This window comes from Aptenodytes patagonicus, chromosome 6, assembly GCF_965638725.1.
Source record: "Aptenodytes patagonicus chromosome 6, bAptPat1.pri.cur, whole genome shotgun sequence".
In the NCBI taxonomy this organism is placed as follows: domain Eukaryota; kingdom Metazoa; phylum Chordata; class Aves; order Sphenisciformes; family Spheniscidae; genus Aptenodytes; species Aptenodytes patagonicus.
Window position 1 is genome coordinate 38980210 of NC_134954.1, and position 15652 is coordinate 38995861.

The following is a 15652-nucleotide window of genomic DNA, read 5'->3' on the forward strand; positions in this document are numbered from 1 at the left end:
TACAGAGGTCCAGCAAGCAAGGGTTTTTCCTCTCTCGCTTACTATTATTTTTTCTTTTTAAACTTTCCTTGTTTTTTAGTTAAGTTTTCCTCCAGCTTTATGGGTCCTTTTCTCTTCCCCATCTGTACAACGGCCACACTGAGCTCAGCCGCACAGCAGTGGCTGCATGGAATTGGGTTTTATTTTCTAACACTTGCTTTTGGCTTTAATATTGTATTAGCACAGAAGCGTGGTCCTTTACATGAGACAAATGCAACAGCTATTACGTAGCCCAAGAGAGAAGGTACTAGCTGCTTTATGTTAATCTTTGGAGGCGTTGTTCAAGCTCGTACCTTATACCAGCATTGCTTGTTACTTGCATTTACCCCTCACCCCAGCTCCTCTGGAGGAAAGCGGTAAGTCATTAAGCTGATAGTTCCTGTAGTACTAAATTTACTACTTTGCTTATTCCTTCCTGTGCATGACAACTCAGCACTTTCAGGAGGGGAGCTGGGCAGTAGGAGTCCATTCATGGAACTCGCATAGCTCTCATGCTGAAAATATATGTATTTCCCTCCCTTTCATGCCCTCCCCACCAGCTTGCAACATAAAAACCCCTCATTACAGCATGTATTACAATTTTTAAACTGCTGGCCAAAAAAAATATCCTTTCACTGTTCCTACACAGCGTGTTTTCTCATTTAAAACAGCAATATATTTGCAAAGGGGAATCTCCCCTTCTCCTAGATCTCCCAGCACAATGGTTACACTCATGTAAAAATACACAGGAGAATATTCTGTATATATGTCTGTGTGCGTGTGTTTCTGTGCATATTACACTAATTGCTTTTGACATTCTGGTATACATGGTGGCTTTGGAAGGCAAAATGTTTATATCACACATTAACACTTCCCAAATGTAAAGATGCTTCGCTGTGGGGCTTCTGAGCATTTTAGCATTGACATCAGTTGGCTTTGATTTAACATAGTTATGACTATGTGAAAATTGCATAACAAACATATGTGGTAGAAAATGCCCTCAAATTCAGGGGTGTGTATAGCTGTGCTGCATGTGCTTATGTGTACGTGGCCAGAAAGTTAAAGTAAATTTTTTTAAAGGCTTTCAAGTATCATTAGGCATGCATTTCAGGCTGACTTTTGCTCTTAGAAGCACGTAAAGGTTAAAGTTAAAAAGGAACCAACCACCAGAGCAAGCTTCCTCACATGCATGCACGCTTTTGTTGATCCTGTTGCAAAACTGAAATAGGAAGCAGTGCTTGTATCTGTTACTTGAACACGTTATCCTGTAAATCTAGATAGAAATAGATCTGATTAAAAAGTGCTATGTAAGTGCTAAACTTTTATTGCCTTATTCTTGTTAACCTTGTTAATTGAGTAGCTAAACATGCCGCTGTCACAAAACTAAAGTTTCTGGTATTTGTGTTCTTGTATATCTTGACTTCTTACTACAATTGCCACAGCATTACCACAGTTTCAATTGAATTGTTATGTAAAATACTTGGGATTTTTTCCTCCTCTGTCTCAATTAACTTTCAGAGTTTCAGAATGTGTAGGAGGCTGTATTTTTTCAGGGCAAGCACTGGGGGGAAATTTACATTCTCAAGATAGTACATTCTTCAAAATTGTCATAAGCATAAACAATATTAGTAAATCCTTTCCTTTGCAAGATGTTTTACAATTCACATTCAAATTACCAAAACCCACAAGTTACAGGTCAAGGTGGGTAAATGTTTGTCTTCATTCTTATGTGTTTTCCACACCAGATAATTTTGTGACTGAAAATTTAGTTCATTTTTTGTTTTAATCCATAGCAATAGGGGAAAGTTCTGAATCTTATGAAGAAGAAAGAATCAAGCAAATGGTGGAAAAAATGCTCTTAGAGCTTGCCGAGCTCTAGTACTACTCTTTCTACGAGACTGACTGGAGAGGTGGTTCCTCTCTTAGAAAGCTTAACAGTTGGCTTCATCTGCCAGCTGCTTAGCAGCTTTTTCCAGGAAAAACATATTTCTTGTGGGTAAACTGTAAAAGGAATGCACTTAATATAGCAGTCCACTTTCTGTTTCTGATCAGTTTTGAGACAAAGGTCCAAAACCGTTTGTTTTAAAGACACATCTATTCTCCCTCCCCGTTTCTCCTTCCACAGCCTTCACAGCCTAGCATGGCAAAACTTGCATAGATAGTACCAAATATTACTGAAAGTATTTCCATTATCTTGCTCAGGGAAAAGATTCTTGAAAAGTTAAAGTTTTTTCTTTGAGTTTTGTATTTATTTTGTATAGTTGTCCATTTTTTGTGTATAAAATCAAACATGTTTTTTTCTGTGCAAGAGGAGGATCAAAAGCTCACTGAGCCAGACAACAAAACCAGTGAGCAGAGGGGTGGTCAAACGTGCTTTTTAGGAAAATCAACAAGTCTGGCATACATGGAATAGCAGGGTGGATACACTTAGCTAATTGTCTGACATCTAGATAAATACCTCCATTATTTGGCCACGGAATTTTAGAGAGCAGGATCACTCTGAATTTTCATTCTGACAAACAAAAAATTCTTCAGAGACCCATGTAACCAGTTGGAGTTAATCAGACTGTACACATGTGAGCAATATGTAGCAAATTAATGAGTTTCCTATGTGCTTGTTTTCCAAACGGAAACAATCTTCATAATTAGCCATATTATTTTACTTCTCATCTTTGGGGTCCTAGCTCTTCATCAGTCAAGAATAGTGGGAAGTGGGTTGGTAGAAATAGCATTTCTTCATGCTCCCATGGCTCTTCATAAAAAATGTAACAAAACAGTTTTGTGATGGTAAAGTTTCTCTTGCAAAAACCTGCCGGTTTTTTAATGAAAACTTCAATTGAGAAATGTACCTGCTCCAGTACGGGATGCTTGAAAGCGCAGCTCTTTGTCAGCATGAAGAAGTGCGGTACCGAGACTGTTTCAAGAGCTTCTGCATTTAGAATAATCTGATGAAATGCAGACAGCTCTACGAACTGTTACAAAGGAAAATATACTCATAAAACAACTTTGAACTTCTATGCTAATGAATTGCAGATCTCTTAAGCAGATTTCATTTTTAGCACAGAAAGATCTTGCTCAGACAATGTTATTGTTTTGCTCTTCTAAGACACACAGTATAACAGATCGATGCACTGCTAAATTGTCATTCCTTCTTTTGGTAAAAAAAAAAGCTTTCCCTACTGCTTTTATTGTCTATATCAGATCTCAGAATTCAAGATTGGGGAAACTTACAGAAGCTGTTGAATACCAAAAACTAAGAGCATCTCAAATGTTTTCAGCTGTGTGTGGTGTGTTTTTATTGCTTTGGAAAAAGAGTTCGGTATAGCCTCTGGCTGCATGAAGCTTTATCACTTTGACAGTTGTACCGGCCCTCCTCCCCTTCCCATGTGTTTTGACGCACCAGAGTAATTTTGGAGAAATGGTTTGTTCTTAAATATTTTTTTATGAAATTCTTTTAAGACTGGTTATTTTGATCTGTGCTAAAGAGGAGAAAGAAGCTTTTGAAAAGGAAAATGCACTACAAAAACTCTCCCGATTTCTCCTTATGTTTCCACATTTGTGGGTTGGTTTTTTTTATCCCCAGTGGGTGATTCTAGACAATAGGAGTTTTTGTTTGGAAGCCTAAACCACCAGTTTGGCATGGCTGTATCTATCTGTGACCTATTTAGTTTGAAGTGGGTATTTTAACTGCCTTGCGCAGCTTTGTGCTGTAGCATTGCACAGCGTAAGATCTGATGATGTTGGGAAGTTATGTCTGGAGTGGGTGTCATGAGCTTATATTTGCCTTTTGGAGATTTTGATCGTTTGTGCAAATGAGTCAGTTGTTCATAACTCCATCTTTTCCACTTATGGAATAAGGAGGTGGATAAGGAAGTGTGGGATAGGTCGGTATTTTGTGAAAAAAACATACTTTAACAAAGTACTGTTTTATTTTTAGCTGATTGTTTTCTTGGTATTAGGGTGCAATCTGTATGGGGATTTCAACCTCAAAGGCTATCGATTTAGTCAACAACGAAGCAATAAATCTTGTGAAGACCATTCATTCATTTGCAGTAAAATGGATTGATTTTTGTCTCACTAAGTCTGTCATCACCTCAGTCCCATTGAAGTTTGGTTGTTATCCTTATCGTGTGTGCTGGTATAACTGAAGCCTGCGTTGGGCTCTGGGTACTGCTCTGAATACAAAAGAGGGCGGCAGAATGTATAAAACCTCCTCCGCATGTTATAGCTGACAGTGGAAAAATGCTCATGCTTTTGTGATTAGGTAGACTCCTGCGTGAATGCTGTTGGCGCTGTGTATGCCTGTAGCTGGATCTCAACTGTATGACAAGTTGGAAAAAAAAGTGTCTTTCTTATATTAGGCAAAGCAAAAAGATGCTTTTGTTCCAGCACTGCCTGGGGAAAGAAGCAGGATTCATACCTCAGGAGAGGGAAGGGGAGTAGTGGGAAGCTCTGTATTCCCGTCTCTCTGAGTCATTAACAAAACACTGTGGCTAAACCAAGGTTGCTAAACCATCAGCTGCCTCACAGCATGAGGAGTTTCAAGTAAAGATAAGCTTGTACTCGCTCGCTCTTGCCTGATTAACTAAGGTTGAAATCGCTGAGATTTTGGATGGAAGATAGCTAGCTTTGTACCACGTAAAGTTCCCATACTATGAAAACAGCGCTCTTGTGTATTTTCTAAGTTTGTCTGTCTTTTGGCTAGCTGCATAAAGTTTCCCTTTACCTAGAAGGGGCAACATCATTTACTTTGAATTGGCATAGTTACAAAGAGGTTTATTTTAATGGAAATTCTGTGAATTGGGTGACTATTTAAATTTTACAACTTCTTAAGTATTCATAGTATGATGACACTGAACCAGGCTTCATCAGTTCACTGCCTCCTGACTCACGATTATCTCAGTTAAGTCTGGCACTCAAGATCAGGGGCAAATATTTCAGTTCGGTTTTCTCATTACCATGCAAACAGGCGGGCTGCAAGTTACAACTCGATCCACTTACTCAACTGCAGTCGTTTTGTAGCAACACCATTGTTTCTGTAACTGATAACATTTGCATTGGAAAAAGAAGGTGCCAGCTATCCAAAGCTGATAGCCAAAAGAAATTCAGCACTGAAAGAACTTTTGATCTTATTATTATTATTTGGAAGATGGCTTAGACTGATTTTTTTTTTCCTTTTTCTGAAATTTCTACTTGGCATCCCTCCACGTTAGTTTCCATTTATAAATTTAAATCCTATGTAGCGCAGTAAGGTGACAATGTTCCATTGGTCCAGCAGCAACAATGCACCTATGTAATGGATTTCTAAAGCAATTCTGTTCCTGCCTTGAGAACCCCATCATCCCACCTGGAACGTACTTTGTGAGACAAAGCACTGTTGACTTGGCATGTCAGCCTTTTTTCCCTAATGAAAGAGTTATGCAAAATCATCATGTGATGTCTACTACAATGAGAAGGAGCAAGGGAAAAACCACGGCGGCGTAAGCTGCCTTTACAGATACAAAATAATACCCTATGGTCAAATGACCTAATCCTGGAATTAATGACCCATCAAGTAGAAGTCCTTGTAGCGGCTGCATTTTAGTCTGACAAATAGCGTTGTGTAAAAACTCTGAACGTTTTCTTGAATAAACCTAGTCAGAACATAGTTTGTATTGCCTAGATATATTTGTTTGAATGCCTGTTTAAAATGTACACCATTGGTTTAAAGACATTTCTAAGGTATTATTGGGACACTCTAAATTGAAAATAATTTAGAAATACAAGAAAACCAGCAGCGGCTATAAGAACCGTTATAGCAGTAAGGCTGACTATGTTACATCAAAACATTGGTCTGGATTTATGAATCCCTGTATGTTTAAGTCCTACCTGTATTACAGTTTGCTTCATTTAATGTAGGTACTGTTTTTAAAGGGTATGGGGGAAGGCTTTGGGGGTGGGGGGTGGGGGTGGTGGTTTCTTTTTTGTTTTGGTTTTTTTTTTTAATAGCTACCACTGAAAAAGTTATACCATGATAAAAAAATAATAAAGTCAGGGTCTTTATACTAAAACACAGAAATGCTGAAGTCAGTCCTATATCTTCCCATGACAAATCTACTTTACAGTATAGCTAAAACACCTTATTTAACTCTGATTTGCTTCAGTGAGGGCTCACATTTAAGCGTTCTTTAAGTTTGTTTTCCACAGTCAGGAACAGAAACACAAATGGTTTCTCATTTAAAGCAAGGGGATTTTTGATGACAGGGTGTTTTCCAGATTTCCTCATAAAACTAGTTTCTCTTCTGGACCTGAGGGAAAGGCTCATAATCTATTTACACAGTGTTTTCCTGGGGAGAATTTTGAATTATTTATTTACCCTGGGGTGAGTAAATAAAGGTTACTTTTCTTTAATAGAGAGTTAAATACAGATCAAATCTGATGTTAACATTTGCAATTTTTTATTTGAAAAGTCCATGTTTCCAATGTACGTACTTTCTATGTGATCTAGTTTTTGTGTCTTAATGCAGTTTCCTGTGTTACAGCCAGTCTCAAGCTGAACAGCAACCCCCTCTCTCCAAGACCTTAGTTTTAGAGAGCCTAATGAAGCTTTGAATACAGGATAAACTCAATGTAAGGCATCTTAACCTTGTAGCAGATGTTGTTTTATGTTATGTGCATCTGCACTGACATTAGACAATTTGGGTAACTAAGATGTTTGTAAAATATTTTTGCAATAGTTGCGTATTATAAATAAAATATATTTAGCCAAATTGCCTAGTGGAGCACATTTTACTATGTGGTGGCTTTTTTTATGCATAGGAATTCCTAATTTGTTATTTAGGCCTTCAGAAATTATGATGCTGGCTTCTGAAGTCATCGTATTTGGAACATAATAAACTTGGTCATGTTCATTTGCTTTCGGATTTGGAGATTTTAGTTTTTCATATGCCAGCTTCTGACTTATATGTCAAAGCCTAGATGTTTACCTATTAAAATAAAATTGAAGAGAGGTTCCCAGTATTATCCTCAATTTAAAGCTGAATCAGGGTTTTTTCAGTACTCTAGAAAAAATAATTTTGTCCCCTAAAGGCTGAGGGAGAGAGAAGGGTTTTTTTGTAGCTGTCATCCTGGACACTGATTCTTCCTTGGGCAGGGGCAGTGCCTGCAGCTCAAGAATGCACAGGGAAAAGGCAGAGAGGGGCTGTTTTGGCAGCATGTGCTGGTTAAACTACTGGTTCCCCTCTTCTCCAGTGCAGTCAACATAGACTATGGGTAGATGGCACCAGTAATCTGTCTTTTTTTTTTTTTTTTTTTTTAAATTGCTTCATGCTGTCTCAGCTGATGTGTTCAGCTGAAACTTGAAGGAACTAATTTCCTTGGCACCTGTGATACAGTCAGATCGCTGATAATGCCGAATGGCTGCTTACCTGCTATTGCAACAAGACCATTCCTTCTACTTGCTGCCTATTGTTTTAAACTTAAATGGGAAGTTTACATCCTAGACACTTCTATAGTACTTAGCACAACAGGATTCTGCTTTACACTACAAAACTGCTATACTACCTCTCATTTTAGTCATAGATATAGCGTTGTATAAGTATCCAACAGTAGAGAAAGGTGTAAAATGCCATGCCGTAATTATTCTCAAGTTTTATATTGTTTAAAGCTTGCTTTGGCAAGTAAAGCTGAGAGATTTCTTTGTATTCAAGAGTAGCTGGACAAATAGAGGGTAGAAGCCAAATCAGACTTTCTAGGCTGCGTAATCTTGGGTGTGTTTACAAGCAGAATAAACCAATTTTAAGTTCCTGATGCTGCCAAAAGGGATATAGTTCCCAGCCGTATATTTCTGCCTTCTCCCCAGCAGGTTAGCGCTACTTCCCTCCCCATGCAGTCAGCTGGGTTGGTCCCTGATCCAGTTGAATATTTTTTTAGTAGGGTCCGTTCTTAGGTGGTTCGTGCTGTGACTATGTGACCAGAAGGTAGTAGTGCCAAGACAGAGACTGGCAGCAGGAACATACGGACAGGAGCAAATGGGAACGGCTGCCCCTTCTGGCGGCAGCTTCAGCTGAAACTCAGTCATGCAGCTGCACCCTTTGAGCAAAACTGTCCTTGCGTGGATTTTCATGAATTAAAGGCAAGGAGGGGAAAAGATGATGATAAAACAGGGATTTTAGGAGTCTGCTAAAGACAATTCCCTATTTGGAAAACATCTCGATCTGTTTTTGGTTTTCTGTACCATGAGAAGGTGACATGCAGGTCTCCAAACTACATTTCTGTCTGTGCAAGGGTGCTGGTATAAATGTTCAAGTGTACATAAATCTGTGCAGATGTGCTTAATCATCAGGCCCTCCGTGTCTTTAGCACCTGTTCAATAAGAGGGTGGAGGAGGGGGTGACAGAAGGAAGTGGGGTTTTTTAATTACCTTTCATGAAATTAGAAAAAACACGGTATTTCTCTGTGACGCTATGCTTTCGGCATTGATTTCTACATTGCTCTAATGTAAGAGCAAAAGTAGTCCAGATACATGCTTGTTTTGGCTGACTGCAGATTACAGTCACTTTTGTTGTCCTTTTCATGGGATTTTCCTAATGGAAGTAACAGAGTCTCTCAAGATAAAACATTCTTTGCAAGGTGTAAGACGAGCAAGGAAGTTTTGATTCAAGTGGTCACAGGTCTCCGATTCATGGCAGGGTTGGGTTTGGGGATTCCCCGCAGCAGTCTGTGGAAGTGACGTGTGGCTGTTGACCTCATTGACTCCTTTAGCTTTAGGCACTGTAAACTAGCGATTTAGGTGATTTTTAGAAAAGAGATGTTTTCCAGAGTATTACACCATTTTTCTCGTTAGGCTGGCAAAGTTTCCTTTGTTGTTCCAATGAAAGTACACAAGAAACATTAAATGATTTAAAGACTCTTAACATTCACACTTGCAGAAATACCACTCATGAAGTTGCTTCTACCAGCCTTCATCACCGAACGGTTAACATACAGACACCAGTGCAAATTATCCCTTATTTAACTTACTCATCTGTATGGAAAACTCTCTTAACATCTATGTTACTGAATACCTTTCACTTTACTTGTAGCTTGTAAGCATGCTAGTTGCCATGCTTTGTACGCTGCAGTGACATTCAGAATAGAGATGTTAACACTTGGTAGAATAGTAGAAGAATTTCTGTCCCGATTCTAGCCAAAGGCAAAACTCACATAATTTAATCAGGGCAATATTTCTGCTATAAGCATTAGTCCTAACTTGGCTTTGGCACTGATTCTTGAGCAGTGCTGTAATCTGACTCGAAAGTCAAATATCTCAAGTATGAGGTATTTACTGTGTCGCTGTCAAAGACGCTATAAACTTTGTGCTCTTACAACAAATCAGTATTGTATTGTACTAATGCTTCGTATGTAAAAATAGCTGCATTTGGCCCTAGATGTAAAAATGAATAATAAATCCTTTTTAAAGCCTATTTCTATGAAAGGGTGATATCCTCCAATGTTACTGTTTTCCGCTTTTCTCTGTATGTGTCAAAACCAATGACTTAGCTTTTTTTTTTTGTTCTTACTGTACAGTTTCCTGTGAAATTATGCTGCTTTTTCATTTTTTTTTTTTGTAGGCAACAGAGATTTTGCTCCTGATGATCCACTGGAATTTAAATCTCATCAGTGGTTTGGAGCCTCTGTGAGATCCAAAAACGATAAAATTCTGGTAGGTTTTTGATGCCCTTCAAACGCCTCAGTACTGGGATATTGTAGTGGAAAAAAATGTGAAAAGATCCAGATAACTCAGAATTTAAACAAAATCCCACTAATCAGCATGGCTCGTCTTTTTCAGAATTTATTGGCTAGCCTTTTCTTAACTCTTTATAAACACAGGTTGTAGCATTTCTGTCTGGTTTTGAGGAAGGTAGTAGAATGAGTTTGCTGAAGTTAGACTGTGTTAAATTCTTTATGAACTCTTGACAACTGTTGCTTTAAGAAAATACTATTTCTAAAATTCTAGCGATAAATCAGCTATTTCTAAAAATACAAACTGGTGATACTTCTGCCCCAGCACTGATAAGATAAATCTCCTCTAATAACACATGGTACATCTGCCAAAATTTTTTTTGGTTACCATTCTGTAGAAAACGGGAGTTCCATTATATTATTCTATACCCCCCAGCGTTTTCAAGAGGGGTGTGTTTCCTCACTGCTATGTGTTCTTCCTTAGGCCTGTGCCCCGTTGTACCACTGGAGAACTGAAACAAAACAAGAGAGAGAGCCTGTAGGAACTTGTTACCTGCTTGCCGGATCTAAATCTGTGGAATATGCACCCTGCAGGTCAAGTAAGTGTAGAGCACTTTTGTTGCTTTTCTGCTTGGAATTTCTCTTGTGTTATGTTTTGTGTACATTTGAAGCGGGACGTTTTACAGGTATTTCCCCCTTCCATGTATAGCCTCGTAGCAGTTAGAAAAAAACCTAAGCTGGATCCAGACATCTGAATTCTCCTCCAGTTGATGTTCAGGATGCAGACCTTGCTTTCTCTACTGTAGGCCAGAGGAAAATCTTAGATCCAAGTATCATTGGAATTGAGGACTTCAGTTTCTGAAAGGACCACTTCTGTAGTAATCACTCGAGCAAAATTAGGTAGCGAGTGCTTTTTCAAAGACCAGCTCTAGAATTTTCTGAAGCTTAATTATTGGTATTCAAGTAATTTAAAGAGAAAGCTCATTTTAGAAGACAAGATTTTGCACGAGTAGGTTCTGATTTCCATGTATGCATACATACATAGCGATGCATTGTTTTAATTATATTCATTGTTGAACATTTTGAGTCTTATTTTCCAAACGCTTTGCATCCATATCATGTAGTTGAGTTGGCAGATTATTCAGACACTTATGACCTTTTTTAAAATATAGAAGCCTAGAAGTTGAACATTTAAGATAGGATTTTTTTTTTTTTTGTTTGCTGAAAATCATTGGTGAACAGCAGGAATGAAATCGTGTGGTCCAACATAAAAAGAAGTTAAATAAGCATATATTAAACTAAATCATGCTAGTTAAGTAGTCACATTTCCAGATAAGGGGATCTTGACTTTTCTACTCTGGAGCTCTATAATCATCAGATTAACTCAGCCATAACAATTCTTGCTGGGATGAGTGTCAGTATGTAGAGATTTTTTTTCAGTCAGGTATGCTTCTTTTTGTTTGTTGTAAGCCAATATTTGAAACCACTTATGGTTATGTAACTTTCAGATTTTTATTCCATACCAAAAGAAAAACTTACTCCCTACTTTCCAGATACCTTATTTCCTGAATAAAAATGGCAAATATTTTTCCCCAGAACTTTTGAAGATTAAATACAAAGGAATATGGAGTTGCTGTTTACTTTGACTGTGTTAGGCTAGAACATATGTTAATGTTATATGTATGTTAGGCCAGCCCTAAAGTTGTTACAGCATTTGGCTGTGAGTTGTTGATAAAGAGAAAATACTGATTTAGGAGGAAAAAAATTCCAAGGTTCAAGTTCAGGAGTGCAAGGTTACTTAGGAAGATGCATTGGAAAGTATCCACAGAATCATCTGATCTAGTACTGATAATATTTATTTAATGTATTTTTCTCTCTCTCTTTTCTGTCCGCTCTTTTTTGTAGCCACTATTGATGCAGACGGACAGGGATTTTGTCAAGGTGGATTTAGTATTGACTTTACCAAGGTATGTGATTCTTTGTCAATTCCTACGAGTCGGCAGACAGTTCCAAGTTAACCACCCTGATACAGACCACATACAAGCACAGCTATTATGAAACTAAATGTAAACTACCATTCCTGGGGGGAAAAAAACCACAACCAAACACATCCTTGTAAACAACTTCAAACCACTCTGGTATTATAAACCTGTTTCTCCCTACATCTTCACAACAGCATGCTTTCACCTCTTGTAGGAGTCACGTCCTAAACAAATAATCGGCTTTTCCAGCCTCATGCCATAAACCTCTGCTGCAGCTAGTCCTCAAGTGAAATAAACTGTAGTAGTCGGGTTTTTTGAGACACTTATTTTGAAGGGATCGGTGCATAGCTAGTGTTACTTCTTGAGGAAGAATAATGTACTGCTAAAGGGAACTGGTAAACGGTGTTCTTGTGAATTATGCTTTGTTTTTCTCATCAGCTAGCAGAAGTAGACTTTTTTTGCTGTCTGTCTTATGTTTTCTTCTACTTTTATGTTCTCCCTGCCTTTTATAGTTTGGGTTTTTTTTTTTAATTCACAATTACTTTTTAAATCCAAGCACAATAAAACTGCACAAATCTGAGAACTAACTGTAATTTTTGATATTGTACAGTTAAATTGTTTAGCATAGTCTGGACATATTAAGACCACGCAAGTTCTATTTGTGATGTGGCAATTTTTTGGGTTCTTCACACCTTATGATTGGGTCATATCCCTTCACTCTTTGCCCGTGGACAGTCTTGTTCTTCCTCCAGAGGAAACTGTGCGAAGTGCAGTGTAGGACTGTAAGTGTTTGAGTTATTTTGCATGCACCCCTCAGGCTTACCGTGCAGACTCTATCCCCAGTTAAAACCAACCTTGGGCTCTCATCCAAAACCCTAGCTGAGTGGGGAAGCCTGGGTATAAGGTATCTGCAAATCTCTGACCTAGATTTTCCTGAGTGGTGAATACGGGAGTTTTTAAGATTAAAACCTGAATAAGTGGCTTAATTATGCAGCAAAGCCTATGGCCCAGTTCAGTACTTATGGAGCAAATTCCCAGCACTGGGCTAGCTAATGTGGTTAAAGTTTCATAAAATGGTTTGTGGATTGTAGTTGTACCAAGGAAGACGGAGTGGGGGAATTACATCACAGCTTTTCTGAATTAAACTTTTCTAAAGATAAGTTACAGAAAGTGGCAGGGGCAGAAGATGAAACTAGTTTTGTGTACTGACCTAAAACCATGTTATGATTGCCTTGTAGCAGTCTTAAAGTTTTCTCCTAATTGTATTTCTGTTGTCTTAGATTTGGGTAGAAGGGTCTATTACAATAAAAGCAGAATTCTGCCTAGAATTTTAAATGGGTGAAAGAGAGAAGCAAGTCAGTGAAGGCGTATTGTTTGTTATCTTAGCATTTTACAAGACGCATTTTTAATTAATCATTACTTCAGAAAATAAAATGTATTGGGGTCAGTGAAGCTACAGTGATAGACATGCATGGGATTACTTCCCATAAGCATAGGACGTTCTCTTGTCTTTAGATATGCTTAATGTGTTGTTTTCTTTTTTTCTTTTTCTTTCTCCCCCCACCCCCCACCCCACCCCAAGGGAGACAGAGTGCTACTTGGAGGACCTGGAAGTTTTTACTGGCAAGGTGAGATATATCATTTAAGGCACGGAGAAGCTGACCTCTTTGATTTTTCTCTTTATCCTCTTAATCATTTGTATCTGCATTCCTCCAACCACTGTTAAAGTCTTCGTCAGTAAGAAAACTAAGAGAATTTTTCTTCATCCTTCAAAATATTTCCTGAATAACCAAGGCAACCACAGATTAAAGCTGAAGTAATAATTGTACAGATGTGTCTTTTGTCTTTTAAATAACTCTGTGATCATTTTAAAGGCATTTTCCCAGGAATGTGGAATTTGTTTCCACTGACAACATAAGTTTCCTTTAGGATGTTTTGCTGCTTGTTTCAAAATCTACATGTTTTGTAATTTCTGACGCACATATGAAGCATGTATTTTCAATGAGAAATGTACCCTGCAAAGAGAACTACCATTATTTTCCTTTGATGGCAAAGATGTATTGCGCTTGTTTATATTGATCTGTTTGTACCGTGGTGCACATTTTACCTCTAACTGCGCTGTTTACACAGAACTTTACCTATGTATTTTGCTAATGTGGGCTTCAGTCAGTATTTGTTTGCAGGATCGTTCAGCGTTTAGCTATAGCTCTCCGTTCAAAAGACGGTACTGCTACAATCAGGACATAGCTGCCAAACTGCTGCCTGTTTTTAATGTTTATGAAAGGTTTTCTGTATCATGCCAGCCTACATGTAGATGCAGCAGCACAGGAGGCTTGTTTCCAGTCCTATGTTTTAGATTCTGAACAAAATAGAATGATTGAAACTAAACTGCAGATACAGTATAATATAGATCATGTTTGTTTATTCATTTTATTGCTTTTTGGCAAAAGTGACATCTCATCTGCCGAAACAACCTTATTCTCTACTGTTACTACCAAAAAAAAAAATATCTCAGCTCTGAATAGAAGACAATAGTATACTTCTAAAAACTAGAGGTTTTTTTTTTCACCCCAAATTTTTATTGCACATTCTGAGATGTTGGAGGAGTAGTTTTCCCTATACTTCATACATGTATGAATATGTATGTGAAGTGCGTGCTCTTCTGAAAAAAATTCTTTTGTGATTGAAGATTTAATTTAAATTCCAAGAAAATAATGTAATGAAGTCACCACCTAGTGGCTAGCGAAGTGAAAACAGAGAACGCGGTAGTATGCTATGCTCATCTTACTGGCTTCTTGTCTGCCATATTAAGCTCTCATGTTATGGTATTTAGACAAGGAGCGATGACTCAGTTCTGCAATACCATAAGCATATGCTTACTGTTACCTAACTGAGCAGTCCCATTTAAGTCCTGGCTTACACGTAGGAGCGGCTTCTATTTTCAGTGAGAACTCTTTGTATGCTTTTGATTAAATCTTTGCTGAAGTAGGATCCAGATTTTCACTTATATCCTTTCTAGTGGTGCTGCTGTTGGCTATTTTCTGGTCGGTATTGTGGAATAGTTGTTGCTTTAGAAGCAAGCATTCTGTAAATGAGTCCTGTTGCTTATTGAATGAGTGCACGCATATTTTATTTGTGGTTTTAAGCTGTTTTCTTTCTCTTTAGGCCAACTTATTTCTGATCGAGTGACAGAGATTGTGGCTAAATATGACTCCAAAGTCTATAGTACAAAGTATGATGACCAGTTAGCAACCAGACCTGCCAGTGCTGCTTTTGATGACAGCTACTTGGGTGCGTAGTTTGAAAAGGAAGAAAACCTAGCTGTACTTGAAAAACTCCCTTGTGCTATTCATAAATTTTAAGTCTAAATCACGCTACTATTAATTCAACATTTGACAGATAACTAAAGAGCTACATACCTGAAAATGTACTAATTTATGTATGATAGAAGCTTAGTTATCTTGCCATAGGCTTGATTCAAAAAGCACCTGATGACAAAATAAATGGAAATACCTCCGGAAATTTTTGTGCTCTGTGATTGAGGCCAAATATGGGAATGGCTGAGGTATGATTTTTTATGTGAGAAGTTAGTCACATACCTATTTTTTTAGAAAAGCAGCTGTTTCTAAATAATCTACCAAGACAAAATAAAAATGTGAAAGAACCATGTTTGGGAAGAAAAATAATGAAGAGGGTCCCTTAGAGGAGTGGGACATCATCATTTAGTTTCATATATGTCTAACCGGGTTCAGAAAAAAGCAAGGATAGACCAGGACAGTTCCCAGGATGATAATTTTAAAATTTTCTTCTTCTGATCTCAAATTCATGGGTGCTGATGAATTACAGTTTACTCATGTAGCTGTTCATAGTCTAAGCTACTTAAAGGCAATATTTATTCCATTGCATTATAAGATGAAGCGAGAAGACTGTGCATAGAGACCTATGAAGAG

General features: G+C 37.9%; 1 protein-coding gene across 1 annotated transcript in view; it reads left to right on the top strand.

The window, feature by feature from the left end:
* Nucleotides 1-15652, top strand: part of ITGAV (integrin subunit alpha V) — a 51294-nt gene that overhangs the window by 7492 nt on the left and 28150 nt on the right. Inside the window, exons 3-7 of the mRNA XM_076342174.1 lie at nt 9609-9700; nt 10205-10319; nt 11626-11687; nt 13285-13330; nt 14868-14993. Of these exons, the coding sequence (XP_076198289.1) occupies nt 9609-9700; nt 10205-10319; nt 11626-11687; nt 13285-13330; nt 14868-14993 (441 nt within the window). The remainder of the gene's footprint in view (nt 1-9608; nt 9701-10204; nt 10320-11625; nt 11688-13284; nt 13331-14867; nt 14994-15652) is intronic.